Raw genomic sequence first — 15,086 nt, 5'->3', positions numbered from 1 at the left:
TCAACCCTAAAAGGTTGAGAGCAAAGTTGGTCTTGACAGAATTTGAACTCAGAACAATACCACTAAGCATTTTGCCCGGATTGCTAACTGTTCTGCCAACTTGCTGCCTTAATAATAATAATAATAATAGTCCAAGGGCAGCTGTAATTTGTAGAGGACCAAAGCATTTGGGTCACAATCTTCTTACCTTTTTTTTTTTAAATCAGAGATGACAATGCATGATGTGTCCATTAATTTTTAAACCTTGTACAGCATAATTTGAATGAGATATGACTGCTATATCTAGCAGGACAAGCAACTACATGTTTCCCTGACAGGCATGAAATAGATATGTTATGTCTGTCTGTCTGTCTGTATGTATGTACATAGATATATATATATATATATTTCCACATATAAACTCACACACAAACACACACAGTTTGATGTAATATGTAATAAGGTTGTAATTGCTTTAGTAGTCACAAGTGATTAAGTCATGTGATCATTATTCAAGTATCTACTTGAGATTGTTCTATGTAAAATGTGCCTGCAGTATTGGGGCCTGGGCGGGGTGGGAGAGGCCGTGGTGAGTGTAGACAGCAGATAAATTAGGGAAGAGGTTGGGGGCTGTTTGTGTTTTAGTAGGTTGTTTGGATTTTACAGTTTCTGAGAGTAGACTGGATGGTTTAGTTGCGAGTCAGAGACAGACAGAAGTAAAGATAGATAGATAGGGTTAGATAGATAGATAGAGAGAGAGAGTTAGAGAGAGAGAGAGAGAGAGATAGAGAGAGAGAGAGATAGAGAGAGAGAGAGACAGACAGAGAGAGAGAGAGACAGAGACTTACAGATAGAAGTGAAGATAGACAGACAGACAAACAGAGACTGACAGATAGAAATGAAGAGAGAGTGAAACAAAAATGAAAACAAGAGGAAAATAAGCAGAGTGGAATGGAGAGAGAGAGAGAGAGAGAGAGAGAGAGAAACCAGCTATGCTTAAGAAGCCACTAAGAAATATGTAATAATTAAGTATGATAATTGTGAGATACAGGTGAGCTGATGGAGAGAAAAGAGAGATAGGTGAACTTTTGGAGATACGGTCAGGTAAAAATAGGAGATATGCAATGAAAAGTAGATTTAAATAACACAGCAAGTAGATTTAGTTCTGACATTGTTTAAAGTTTCTTGCTGGTTTATAAGCTTGCTTTCGTATGAGGAGGGCTCGATGTTATGTTGTGTACTGAAAGAGAAATGAGTACATTGCTACAGAATCAGGTGAGATATTATGATGGTAAAAAAAAAAATAAAATAAAGCAAAGCATAGGTGCACAGGTATGACTGTGTGGTTAAGAAGCTTGCTTTGCAACCACATGGTTCCAGGTTCAGTCCCACTGCATGGCACCTTGGGCAAGTGTCATCTACTGGAGCCCCAGGCCAAAGAATTCCTTGTGAGTGAATTTGGTAGATGAAAACTGTGCGGAAGCTCATTCTGTGTGTGTGTTTGTTCCACCACCACTATCATTTGACAACTGGTGTTGGTTTGTTTACACTCATAGCAGTTCAGCAAAGAGTCTGATAGAATAAGTACCAAGACTTAAAGAAAAGAGACGTAAGCACAGGCAATGATTTAATTCGATAGAACCAGTGGTTCTCAACCATTTTTTGACCAATAGACCCCTTTGATTCCAGTTTTACTTGAGTGGACGTTTATTTCAGATTACATTGAGTCGTATGTATGCCGGGTGATTTTGTGCTTTTTTTTAAAAAAAAAAGACAGTAGTGTGGGTTCACTGTTATTTCTAGCAGTGTTATTCTAGAGTAGAGGTTCTCAACCATTTGTATCTATGGATCTCTTTGATCCCTATTTTACTGGGATGGACTTTCATAGCCATTCTGTGTTTAAAAAACTACTATTGGATTTTTATAATTAAATATTGTTAGGAATTGTATAAAAAAAATTGTTAAAACATATTGTGTATTGTAGAAATACAACCGATTTGTTGCAGATAAATTTTAACAATAAAATCTCATATGAAACCTCAAGAGTCCTATGGACCCTGGTTGAGAACCACTGGACTAAAACCTTCAAGGTGGTGCCCCAGCATGGCCACAGTCCAATGACTGAAATAAGTAAAAGATAAAAGATAGTTATATCATTCCCAAGTAAGTATGACTCAGTAGAATGTCCCAAGTATTATCTAAATGTTTTAAGTGTCTAAGTAGTTCTGAGCAGTTATAAAAACCCTCTTGGTCCTCGCAATCTTGATCCAGTTGAACATCGAGAATAAGAGGGTTGGGGAGGAGTGAGAGAGAGAGAGAGAGAGAGAGAGCTTCACCAGTTGGTACTCATTTTCAGCTGAGTAGATTGAAGCAATGTGAAGTGAAGTACCTTGCTCAAGAACATGTCACCTGATCCAGCAATTGAACTTACGAACTGATGATTGTGAACTCAGTACTTTAGGCCATACCGCTTCACAGTTATGTAGTAGGATTATATGGCACAGGCATGACTGTGGTTAAGAAGCTTGCTTCCCAATCACATGGTTCCAGGTTCAATCTCACAGCATGATACCTTCGACAAATATCTTTTACTACATCCCCAGGCAAACTTTAGCCTTGTGAGTGAATTTGGTAGACGGAATCTGAAAGAAGTCTATCATGTGTTTATGGGCATGTAAATGTGTGTGTGTGTAGGTGTAGATGTGTGGTAAGAAGTTTACTTCCCAACGACATGGTTCTGGGTTCAGTCCCACTGTCTAATGCCTTGGGCAAGAGTTTTCTACTATATCCCTGGGCTGAGCAAAGCTTTGTTAGTGGATTTGGTAGATGAAAACTGAAAGAAGCCTGTCGTATACATTTATAAATGTGTATATGTGTGTTGCTACCTATTTGCCTTAACATCACGTGATGGCTGTAAATGACTGTCATCGTGCAAGTCATATCTTTTGTTCCCAATATTTCATGAAAACATGTCATGGGCAAATATTACTTTGGAACGGAGTGAGGGTTGATGATGGAAAGGGCATCTGGCAGTAGACAATCTTAACGCATTCCATTCACCCAACCCATGCAAGCATGGAAACGATGAGCGTTGATAATACTATACATATCTGTGTCTGTCTTGACATTACATGGTAGTTCCAAAATGAGTGTCACAACCATACAAGAGGGTCCATTGTTTCCAGTCTTCAGGATGCAGATGGAAGCTGTGTGGGACTGGACAACAACAACAACAATAATAATAATAATAATATGACAATATTATATAAATACAATATACACTCCTGATCTGGTCGCTGACATTCTGTTCTACAGAATACTTAAAGTTATTCATTAGAATCCAAGTTAAGTGCCAGAAAATACAATACTAAAGTGCAAAATTAAAATGAACTTCAACAAGTAGTAGTAGTAGTAGTAGTAGTAATCCTTTCTGCTATAGGCACAAGGCCTGAAATTTTGAGGGAGGGAACTAGTTGACTACATAAACCCCCAGTGCTCAACTGGTACTTAATTTATCAACCACAAAAAGATGAAAGGTAAAGACAACCCTGGTGGAATCTGAACTCAGAACATGACGGGCAAAAATACTGATAAGAATTTCACCCGGTGTGCTAACGATTCTGCCAGCTCACTGCCATAAAAATAATAATAATAATAATAATAATAATCCTTTCTACTATAGGCACAAGGCCTGAAATTGTGGGGGAGAGGGACTAGTCGATTACATCAACCCCAGTGTTTCACTGGTATTTAATCTGAAAGGATGAAAGGCGGAGTCGACCCCAGCAGAATTTGAACTCAGAATGTAGTGGTGGGTGAAATACCACTAAGCATTTCGTCCAACCTGCTAACGATTCTGCCAGCTCAGTGCTTTATTTTATCAGACCTGAAAGGATGAAAAGCAAAATGAAATGCAGTGGTTTTCAATCAGGATCTATCAGGCCATCCCATAAGTTCTGTCTGAATTTTGAATAAAGAAAACAAGTGATCAAATGTTATATTTAATTGAAATTTAATCATCAATGTACTTTCCCTGATTATCTATGACTTCCTTCCATCTATTTACAAGCTTTTTAATCCCATCAATGTAAAACTCTTTTGGTTTCAAAGCGAAGAACTGTCAGTTTCGACCCCCTCCTGGCTTGCAAAAGTTATGTCCCCCAAATGATTTTGTAAACTACAAAACAAATGGTAGTCTGAAGGAGCAAGGTCAGGAAAATAAGGTGGATGAAGAATTTTTTTCCAACCAAGCTCTTCGATCTTCTGTGATGTGATCTTTGCAGTGTGGGGTCATGCATTGTCCTGATGAAACATCACTCCTTTTCGATTCACTAAAGCAGGTCTTTTTTTCTTCAAAGCTTGGTTCAAATATTCTAATTGCTGACAGTAGACTTCAGCATTGATTGTTGCATTAGGTGGTAACAATTCAAAGTGAATTACTCCTTTGCAATCCCACCAGATAGAGAGAAGAACCTTTTTCCCATGAAGTTCCCTTCTCGGTTATGGTTGAGCTTTTTCCCTTTTACCAAGCCACTGTTTTTGACATTTAACATTTTGATAGAAGATCCATTTTTCGTCACCAGTCACAAGTCTATCCAAAAAGGGTGAAATGAGTTCGCGAGAATGGAGAGAAGAACAGATGTCAACTCAGGATTTGCGGTTGCCTTCGAACAATTCATGAGGCACCCATATTCCAAGTTTAGGAACCTTTCCAAGTTGTTGAAGATGAACAGTTGTATGGTTTGAACTAAGCTTTATTGCCAATCCTTCAGCTGATAATGCAGGATTTTCTTCAAGTAATGCCTCAAGGAGCTTATCATCAAAATCAACTGGATGTCCTGTTCGATCTTCCTCTTCAAAGCTGAAATCTCCACTTCTGAATTTTGCAAACCATCTTCTGCAAGTTCTTTCATTCAAGCATTCTTTCCCATAAACTTATTGTATGTTTCGAATCGCTTTGGCTGCAGAGTTTCCTTTTTTGTACTCATAAAGCATTGTGTGCCTCAAATGCTCTTTGGATACTTCCAAGTTAGAAAGGGTTTTAATCAAAGAAATTTTAATTCTATTATTTTGTAAAATAATATTTAATTAGTTTAAATATACACAAACACATAAAAACAATTTTTAATTCCATTAGACATTCTAAAATACTATTAAATTTTATTCAATTTTAAAAACGGTAAAATCGGACAGAACTTATGTGATGACCTGATACATGACATTTGTGGGGATTCATATAAGATTTTCTTGTTAAAATTTACATGCAATAAATTGGTTACATTCCAACAATACACAAAATATTTTAACATTTTTTTTTTATACAATTCCTAATAATATTTAATTATAAAAATATAATAGGATTGTTTTATACATCAAATGGCTATGGAGGTTTGGTAAAGTAAAACAGCAATCAAAGGGTCCACAGGCAAAAAATGGTTGAGAAACATTGCTTCATAGGGTCTCCAAGACTAGTGGTAAAGGGCAGGAACCAGACTTAAAAATAAATACTGGAGTCAATCATTATAACTAAAACCCTTCAAAGCAGAGCCCCAGCAGAGCCACAAACCAGTGACTGAAACAAGTAAGGGATAAGAGATTAAGGTGTATGACATGAAGGAGATTTGGTTACTATTTCTAGCAGGTCAAGCTACCAGACAGAGAGAGGCTCTTCTTGTTAGCTTGTCTAAAGACAATGGTTTTATATTAATGGACAAATAACAATTTGGACTTGTGGATTGAGAGAAAATTAGATGAAAAATCTCGGTGTGTTTCCTCCTCTGCTCTGAGTAATTGCTTGTTGTGAAGCAGAGTCAATTCAGGTTAGAATGATGTGTACTTCTGCTTCAGAAGCTGATAGGGAAGAAGAAATAAGAAAAATAAAATGTACACGAACTAACCTACTTGTTGAGAGAAAGAGAGAGAGAGAGGAGGAAGCAAGGGGAGGGAGAGAGAGAGAGAAAATAAAAGACTGAAAATACAGTAAGTGATGCAGTAGAATCAAGAGTACGGACTAAGTGATAGTCTATGTTGGGACAAGTGGTTAACTAAGTAGAAAAAGTTCACAAAGTGGAATAAATTATTTTGCTGTGAAAAAAAACAAAAAAACACCCCAACAGAACAATATGGTAGCTTGATCAAAACACACACACACACACACACAAACGCATGCGTGCACACGAAAATGCAAAAAATAAGGTGGTGAGCTGGCAGAAATGTTAGCGCGCCGGGCGAAATGCTTAGTGGTATTTCGTCTGCCGCTATGTTCTGAGTTCAAATTCCACCGAGGTCAACTTTGCCTTTCATCCTTTCAGGGTCAATTAAATAAGTACCAGTTATGCACTGGGGTCGACGTAATCGACTTAATCCATTTGTCTGTCCTTGTTCGTCCACTCTGTGTTTAGCCCCTTGTGGGTAGTAAAGAAATAGGTATTTCGTCTGCCGTTACGTTCTGAGGTTGACTTTGCCTTTCATCCTTTTGGGGTTGATAAATTAAGTACCAGTTACGCACTGGGGTTGATGTAATCGACTTAATCCCTTTGTCTGTCCTTGTTTGTCCCCTCTATGTTTAGCCCTTTGTGGGCAATAAAGAAATAGAAAATGCAAAAAATACATTCGCTCAAACATTCACACACATACACATATTCCAGGAAAAATGGTAAACTTCAGTTTTAATGTAACAAACTGTATTTGCAGTATAAACCTACTGGAAACTCTAACTTGTTAATTTAACCCCAAACATTTTTTGCTATTTCTGATGAGGGGAAACAAAACAAAAACTGAAAAAAAACATTTCTGCCAAGTCATACTAAAATAGTTAAGCTAGGATAAGTGTGAAAGGCTGGATCTGGCTGGTTTGAAAATGAAACGTAGGATATTTAGGCCAGATATGACTGATTTGAAAGCTAAAGGGTTAAATATGTAAATTCTATTTTATCTGTAGTGCTTTCCCAGTAGATGGTATCGCAGTATTACAATCAATTATATTTTGCAACTCCAACCAATATCTAATCTTACATATTATTTAGTGATTCATTCATCACTGCAAGTACAGTGAAAGCTATGTTTTACTGATGAGGCCAGAATAAGACAGAAAAAAAATGAAAATAATATAAGTCAATGATTAAAAGTGTTATTCTTTCTTTTCCTGTTTCTTCATAATTATTTCTAGTTAATCTTCAAATTATAAAATATATTGGATTCAAATTTTGGCACAAGGCCAGCAATTTTGTACACTAACCCCAGTGTTCAACTGGTACTTAATTTATTGACCACAAAAGGTTGAAAAGTAAAGTCGACCTCAGTGGAATTTGAACTCAGAAAGTAGTAGCTATGGACAAAATACCACTAAGCATTTCATCCGGAGCGCTAACGATTCTACTAGCTTACCACCTTAATAATAATAAGAAGAATAATAATAAGTTACTTCATCTCTCTCTCTCTGTCCCTCTGTGTCTGTCTATCTCATTTTGTGTCTATCTCTTTCTCCACCCAATTATTTCTAGCTAACCTTTTAATTCTCCATACATTAAATACGTTAACACTAACTAACCTGTCTATTTGTCAATCTGCCTGCCTGTCTTTCTGTCTACATGTCTGTCTGTCTTCCTGTCCACCAATCTGTCTATTTACCTATCAGTATGCCTGTCTATTTAACTGTCTGTCTCACCACATATTTCCAGTTAGCCATCAAAAGTTCTCTGCATTAAGCATATTAACCCTACCTGAGCTACCTAGCTATCTGCCTGCCTGCCTGCCTGTTTCATCACATAATTTATTTTTAGTCTAACATATTTAAAGTTGCACACATCAAATATAATAGCATTAACTTAACTGACTGACTATTTGTCTCACTACATGTTTATTTCTAGTTAACTTTTTAAAGCTCAACAAACTAAGTATGGGAGTCCAGTTTCTCTCACACCTCACCATTAACTTAAGTAGATGCCATAATTTACCCCATGGCAAGCCAACACATTTAACACTGTTTGAGATCTAATTAAAAATAATAATAAATCAGGTAGGATCATGTGGTTAAGAATCTTGCTTTTTCAACCACATGGTTTCAAGTTCAGTCCCACATGGTTTCTGGTTTGGTCCCAATAGGCAGTACCTTGGGCTAGTGATTTCTAGTATAGCCCCAGGCCAACCTATGCCTTGAGTGATTTTGGTAGATGGAAACTGTGTGGAAGCCCATGTACATGGGGTGGGGTTCTTTGTTTGTCTCCCACCACTGCTTGACAATCAGTGTTGGTATTTTTTATATCCCCATAAGTTAGAGCAGAGGTTCGCAAACTTCTTGGGCCATCCCCACCCTCATGGCCACATAATACCCTCAGTGTCCCCAACCCTATTTTTATGTATAAATATTTTGTATTTTACTAATTTATATATACTATGAATCATTTGATATTTAATATAATATTATATAATTTGCATACAATACTATAATGATATAATAAATTCATAGTATCTCCCAATTCACTGCCTTCCTCCCAATGCCTCCTTTTTCTTTACCCCTCACGCCCCCTTAGGCACCAGCGCCCACCTGGACCATTTCAATGCCCACCGGGGGTGGTAGCGCACACTTTGAGAACCTATGAGTTAAAGATTTAGCAAAAGAGACCAATAGAGTAAGTAGCAGATTTAAATAGGAGTACTGAGGTTAACTGGTTTGATGAAACCCTTCAAGGCAACACCCCAGAATGGCCACAGTCCAGTGAGTGAAACAAGTAAAAAGTATAAAAGAGAAATAACACAAAAGCCCAGCGGGTCCATGAGATAATGTCGAAGTAATGTTAAAACAACACATGCCTTGCTTTGTGTAACCTTGAACAAGTATTTTAATGTATTTCCATAGAGATAAATTATTTAACCAATCCAAGTGGAAAGGAAGGAGCCTGTAGAAGAGGAAGGAGTAGGGGGAGTTGGAATTGGTGAAAGCTGATCATGGTGAGGTGGGGGGGGATGTTGAAAAGGGGGAAAAAGAATCTCACAAAAGAGACAAAGAGGGAACACAAACAACTGGGAGACGCCTGTGCTGGATGGAGAAGACTTAGCTAATCCCTGCAAAGCATGGAAAGACAGATGAATAACGAGGAGGAGAAGGTGGAGGATGACAAGAAGGAAGAAGAGCAGGAGGATATCCCATGCAATGACTCAATAAATTTAGTCAATATCATTATTTCCCATGACCTGTTATTGATACATTGGTAATTCCAGCCTCGACTTCAACTGAATCTCTATGGAGATGCTCCACCTGCTAGAAATAGCAGCTAAATCACACTATTGTCTCATTTAAAAAAAAAAAAAGTACAAACCTATACAGTGTATGATGTAAGCTAAGATAAACTATATCTGAAAAGATTGAGACTGGATGGTCATGCCTAGACTATTTCTTTTTCTTGCTGGTGGCACATAAAAAGCACCATTCAAGTGTGGTCGACGCCAGTGCTGCCTGGCTGGTCCTGTGCCAGTGGCACATAAAAAGCACCAAGTGAGCATGATCGTTGCCAGTGCCGCCTGACTGGCTCCCGTGCAGGTGGCACATAAAAAGCACCATTTGAGTGTGGTTGATGCCAGTGCTGGCTGACTGGTCCCACGCTGGTGGCACATAAACAGCACCATTCAAGCATGGTCGTTGCCAGGGTTGCCTGACTGGATCCTATTTTGTTAAAACTGACCTGATCCTGCTTCTCACACCTACCCTAAAAATAAACAATCAGATCATAGAAATCTCAAAGCTATAAGACAATGCATGATTATTTCAAAACAATGTAAATAAATAAGCATTTTGAAAGGGTCAGCTGAAAGCTAAAGGGTTAAAACAGCAGTTTATGTCATAGGACCAAGGGAAATCTCAGGCGGGTTGGTATCAAACATGTTAAACAACAACAACTTATAGAAGAAGAAGAATCAGAAAAACAGTCATTATACTTACATCACCTACTTTGGCTGTTTCCCTTAGCAACTGACTCCGTCTTCTGATATAGAGTGTCCCTGAAGAGGAAGAACAAAAAGAAAGAAAAAAATGTTGTTTACTTCTTTACAGCCATTTAACTTAATTATTTGACTAATTAATTTAAACCATCTCCAATTTTACAGCTCTATAGGAATACATACATACATACATATATATATATATATATATATATATATATATTCTTCAACCTGCACAAAGCTTTAATTTACTTGCTTTGAAAAAGAAAACCATAAGAATACAAACAGAATTGTAACTTTACATACAACGAGTTATATAAACTTTGTTTTCTGAAGTTTTGAGAACTTTAATTAGTACGTGAAACTTCTTGTTATGAATAAAGGCACAATAATATATAGGAGTGGTTGTGTGGTAAGTAGCCTGCTTTCCAACTACATGGTTCCGGGTTCAGTCCCACTGCATGGCACCTTGGGCAAGTGTTTTCTACTATAGGCCCAGGCCGACCAAAATCTTGTGAGTGGATTTAGTAGATGGAAACTGAGAGAAGCTTGTTGTATGTGTGTGTGTGTGAGAGAGAGAGAGAGAGCACATGAGAGTTTGTGTGTCGCTTGACAATGAATGCTGGTGTGTTTACCTCCCTGTAACTTAGTGGCTCGGCAAAAGAGAACTGATAGAATAAATACTAGGCTCACAAAGAATAAGTCCTGGGGTTGATTTGCTTGATTAAAGGTGGTGCCCCAGCATGGCCACAGTCAAATGACTGAAACAAATAAAAGACTGTATGATGGTAGTCTTTTGTACATTAAGAAAGACACTTCTGCAGTTTCTCTCTCAATGAACTGCACAAATGCTTTGTTTATGGGGGTCAAGTGTTTGTTCTGTACGTTAGCTCAACCCTACCATCAAATCAATGTCACCTGAACAGGTGCACAGTGTACCACACACACCGGATGTCAAAGTGATCACAAAGCAGCATGAGATGGAGTGTTTTGCCCAAGAACACAATATACCACCCAGTCCAGGAATTGGAACCATGCGCACACACATTCATCTAATAGCTTTGGGTTTAGTCTCCCTACTTGGCACCTTGGGCAAGTGTCATCTACTATAGCCCCAGGCCAACTAAAGCAATGTGAATGGATTTGGTAGACAGAAACAGAAAGAAGCACATCACGTGTATGTGTGTGTTGGTAGTCCTTGTCTTGACACTGCATGATAGCAGTATATGATTGTTACTATCAGATAAGCAGTGTCATTCATTTCCAATCTTCCATGAAAACGTGCCCAGCTATAGGGAGAGATATCTTTCTTGGAAATAGGTGAGGGTTAAGATGTGAAATTCTTAACCACATAGTCATGTTTACTTATATAACTGTGTGTGTGTGTGTATTACATATACACTGTGAGGGTGCATGGTTTCAATTCCTGGACTGGATGGTGTATTGGGTTCTTGGGCAAAACACTTCATCTCATGCTTTTCCTTGTTTTCGATGGTCTAATGGCCTCACTCTTGCCAGCTCCCCAACAGTTTGCAAGCAAACGTTACATTTCTCCATCACCAGACATGCTCTCACGGAAGATTTGAAACAGATGACACCACAGTGACAACTGTTTAAAATATTGCATGATAATAAGGTAGGGGATCTCCAGAAGGGGTCTCAGGGAGTAGTGTCCCTGAGCTAGTTTTCCACCACGTTTCTTAAAAATCATGGTAGAGACCTTGGTCTCAGGACCACTCATATCTAGAAACTGAGATTGGGGTTAAGCAAGGGCATGCTCCCTGTAGAAAATCCAGCCCCAAAAAAGCCTCATGATAGCAAAGAAGAATAGGCACCAGCCAGTCCAAAGGTTGGGGTGAGCTGCACCTGCCTACCTCAGTTGCTATGGCATTGAGATAGATCTGGCCACCCCCATTAACAGGGACAAAACCCGGATTTAAAACAGTGGATGATGTTGATGAATAACACAAAGAAAAACAGGCAGAAGGATTACACACAAACACACTTGTTTGATGAGTAAGGTGGTTTTAGGACATTCAACAGGGTAAAAAACAAAACCCATCGAAGGACAGATGATCTTAGAAGAGTCAATAGCCATTGGATTACATTATATATATATAGATATATATATATATATACACACACTTTATTAAAAAGCAGCAGAAATATCACAAAAACTATTACTCAGAGTTTCACGTTCCTGTTTGTCGGACAGTTTTGTTAAAACATTTCTGCTGCTTTTAAATAAGCATATTACTCTACCTCTGGTATTTGAGTACTCATTTTTTTACACCTTGTTTCACATTTATGTGCTTATTCTGGTGTGTGTGTATATATACATATATATATATATATATATATATATATATACAGTATGGCAAAAAAGTCACAGAGGAGTCTAAAAGTTTGTTAAGTTTGTTTAAATTACATTTTTCTATTTGTAATTCACAAAATATAACTCTTCACTCCCAATGTACAATATACTTCCTAAATGTACACCTATACTGTATGCAGTGCTAAGTTATCATAAATTTAAAACAGCATAAATGAAATTATTAACACCTCAGTGACTTTTGGGCCACCCTGTATATACGTATGTGTGTATATGTGTGTGTGTGTGTGTGTGTGTGTATATATATATATACGTTTAAATTTGGCTAAACTGGCAATATGACCATTCCGAAATATAACAATATATATATATATATCATCATCATCATCATTTAGCATCTGTTTTCTTTGCTTGCATGGGTTAGACAGGTTATGTATACATACATGTGTGTATGTGTGTGTGTGTGTGTGCATGCATGAAGACTTAGGAACTTTTAGTTTGGTACCCAGCTGCACATTTAGCCTACCAGTGTGAGATGTACTCTAAGCTGTGGTAAAGGCTAGTAACCCAGGAGATGGAAAACTCTAATAGAAAACCCCGAGGTATGTTGGTCACTGATTTTGTGGCAAAGACTTGCATCAATTTTCTGTTAAGAGCAGAAAAAAGTATGACTAGACCTACACAAGCCTTCACCATTGGAAGCAAATCATCTGAGTAGGTAATCTAACAACTACAATATTGACTGTTGGACTGTCACACCTTGAAGTCAACAAGAGTCTATATTACATAAACCCCCACCCAAATATATATATATATATATATATACACACACACACACACATACACACACACATACAAAGATTGCTATTAATACTATCTCCATTGGTAATATATATGTTTTTTAATAATCATGCTGGCTATTCGCAACACTGCTGTTCAATATACTGTTGACAGTAAAATTTAGCAGGTATGCAGCAAGCAGACACCTGTAACTGAGGAAGCGCAATACACTGAAGTTGTGATCTGGAAGTTCCAGTACCCATGCGAGATACTTTTCATCTGCTAATGGAATATGTCTGTGCTCTTAGCCCTGGGCATTTGTGTGAGAGGATCACCCAAAGCAAATACCAGTGTTCAGTATTCTAATAATACATCCACATTGAGTAGGATATGAAGATTGCCATTTGGTATTAATAATGCTTCTATTGCTTATATATATATACACACACTCTGACTCTTTTCCTCTTTTATTTGTTTGTCATTTGACTGTGGCCCATGCTGGAAGCACTACCTTTAGTCAAACAAATCATCCCCAGGACTTATTCTTTGTAAGCCTAGTATTTATTTTATCGGTCTCTTTTGCCAAACTGCTAAGTTACGGGGTATGTAATTGAACTCACAACCCCTGGTTCACAAGACCAGTGCTCTGACCTATGGGGACTTACACATATATATATATAATTCCAAAAATGAGTTTGAAGGGAAATATTATCCTGGCAGTTACCGTGTTTCCTCTTAATTCGGTTTCAGGTGCCGGCTGATGAAACTGCACCAACCGTGACACCAGGTTGCATATCCAACAATGTGCAGCTAATGCAGTTGAAATGCATGTAGGCTGAGTAAAGGATGCTGTAAATAACTGTTAAATAAAATTATGGGTATGAAAAATCTCCATTCTCCTTACCATTATTAATAGTATATACACACCCACACACACACACACATATATATATATATATATACACACATACATATATATACATACAGGGGGGAATTCACAAAAAAAACCCAAAAGATGGAGTCAGGTGGTGTAGACGACAAACAGATGTATTAGTATAATGCTCGAAAAGTGAAAACGTCTTTAACGTTTCGAGCCTACGCTCTTCCACAGAAAGGAACACAGAAAGAAACAAGGAGAGAAAATAAAGACTGTGTAGTGGCTAGTGACACACACACACACACACACACACATATATGCTTATTTTTTCAAAATATCATTAAGACGAGGATTGTATTCATGGTAAGAAAATATTTGTAACCACAAAAGAGAATCCGTAGCTTGTATTACTTTATATACGTATACCATTATGCTACAATTTTCCATTAAATGTTATGTATTTTTCAATGCTGTCATCAAACGGTGTATGTCTGCAGCAATTTTTGAGGTTAGTTATCTAGTTAGTATGCAATCTGTGACATTTCAAGACTATGAAATGAAGTCAAATCTGACAGAAGTTGGTGCGAAATTTAAAATAAACAAGGGAAATTTTATCATGATTCAAATCTAAGTAAGAAGCATAATTCTGTAATAGAATGGAATTGGAAATTAGAATCAAACTGAATCCAAACGCAACCAAAAAATAAAAAAAATAATGCAAAAGAAAAAAAAAAGAAACCAAAAGCAATAACTCAGTCATATTTCAAAATATAATAATTCTGCGAAATCTGAAGTAATTCTATACACATTAGTCGGCGAAGAATGGTGAAGCAGTGAAATCTAGTAATTAAAAGCCATAGTCTTTTCTATGTTTGCATCTAAAATAATTAAATGTCCACACAATCTAGAGACTATAAAATGTAGAATGTAAAATGATTTTTTTTTGGCAACGAGAAATAGTATTTGACTCACTCTTTATTTTATTATAAAATGTAAATTAATAAATTACTAAGATAATACTTCAGATTTGATGAGTTATGTGTTCAGCAAATGGAATACACACACACACACATAATTGTAAAGTATACAATATAACAATGTATATGTAAGTATGTGTGTGTGTGTGTGTATATATATATATATATATTTACACACACACACATGTATGTATGTATATACACA

At 37.2% G+C, this 15,086-nt stretch overlaps 1 protein-coding gene across 4 annotated transcripts in view; it reads right to left on the bottom strand.

Annotated features, from left to right (window-relative positions):
* Positions 1 to 15,086, bottom strand: part of LOC115223618 (WD repeat-containing protein 13) — a 234,336-nt gene that overhangs the window by 168,133 nt on the left and 51,117 nt on the right. For all 4 annotated transcript variants that reach the window (XM_036512345.1, XM_029794275.2, XM_036512346.1 and 1 more), the window contains exon 2: positions 9,917 to 9,975. In XM_036512345.1, the coding sequence (XP_036368238.1) occupies positions 9,917 to 9,975 (59 nt within the window). The remainder of the gene's footprint in view (positions 1 to 9,916; positions 9,976 to 15,086) is intronic.

The sequence above is a fragment of the Octopus sinensis genome, linkage group LG23 (genome assembly GCF_006345805.1).
Source record: "Octopus sinensis linkage group LG23, ASM634580v1, whole genome shotgun sequence".
Taxonomy (NCBI): domain Eukaryota; kingdom Metazoa; phylum Mollusca; class Cephalopoda; order Octopoda; family Octopodidae; genus Octopus; species Octopus sinensis.
This window is presented reverse-complemented; position numbering and strand designations above follow the sequence as displayed.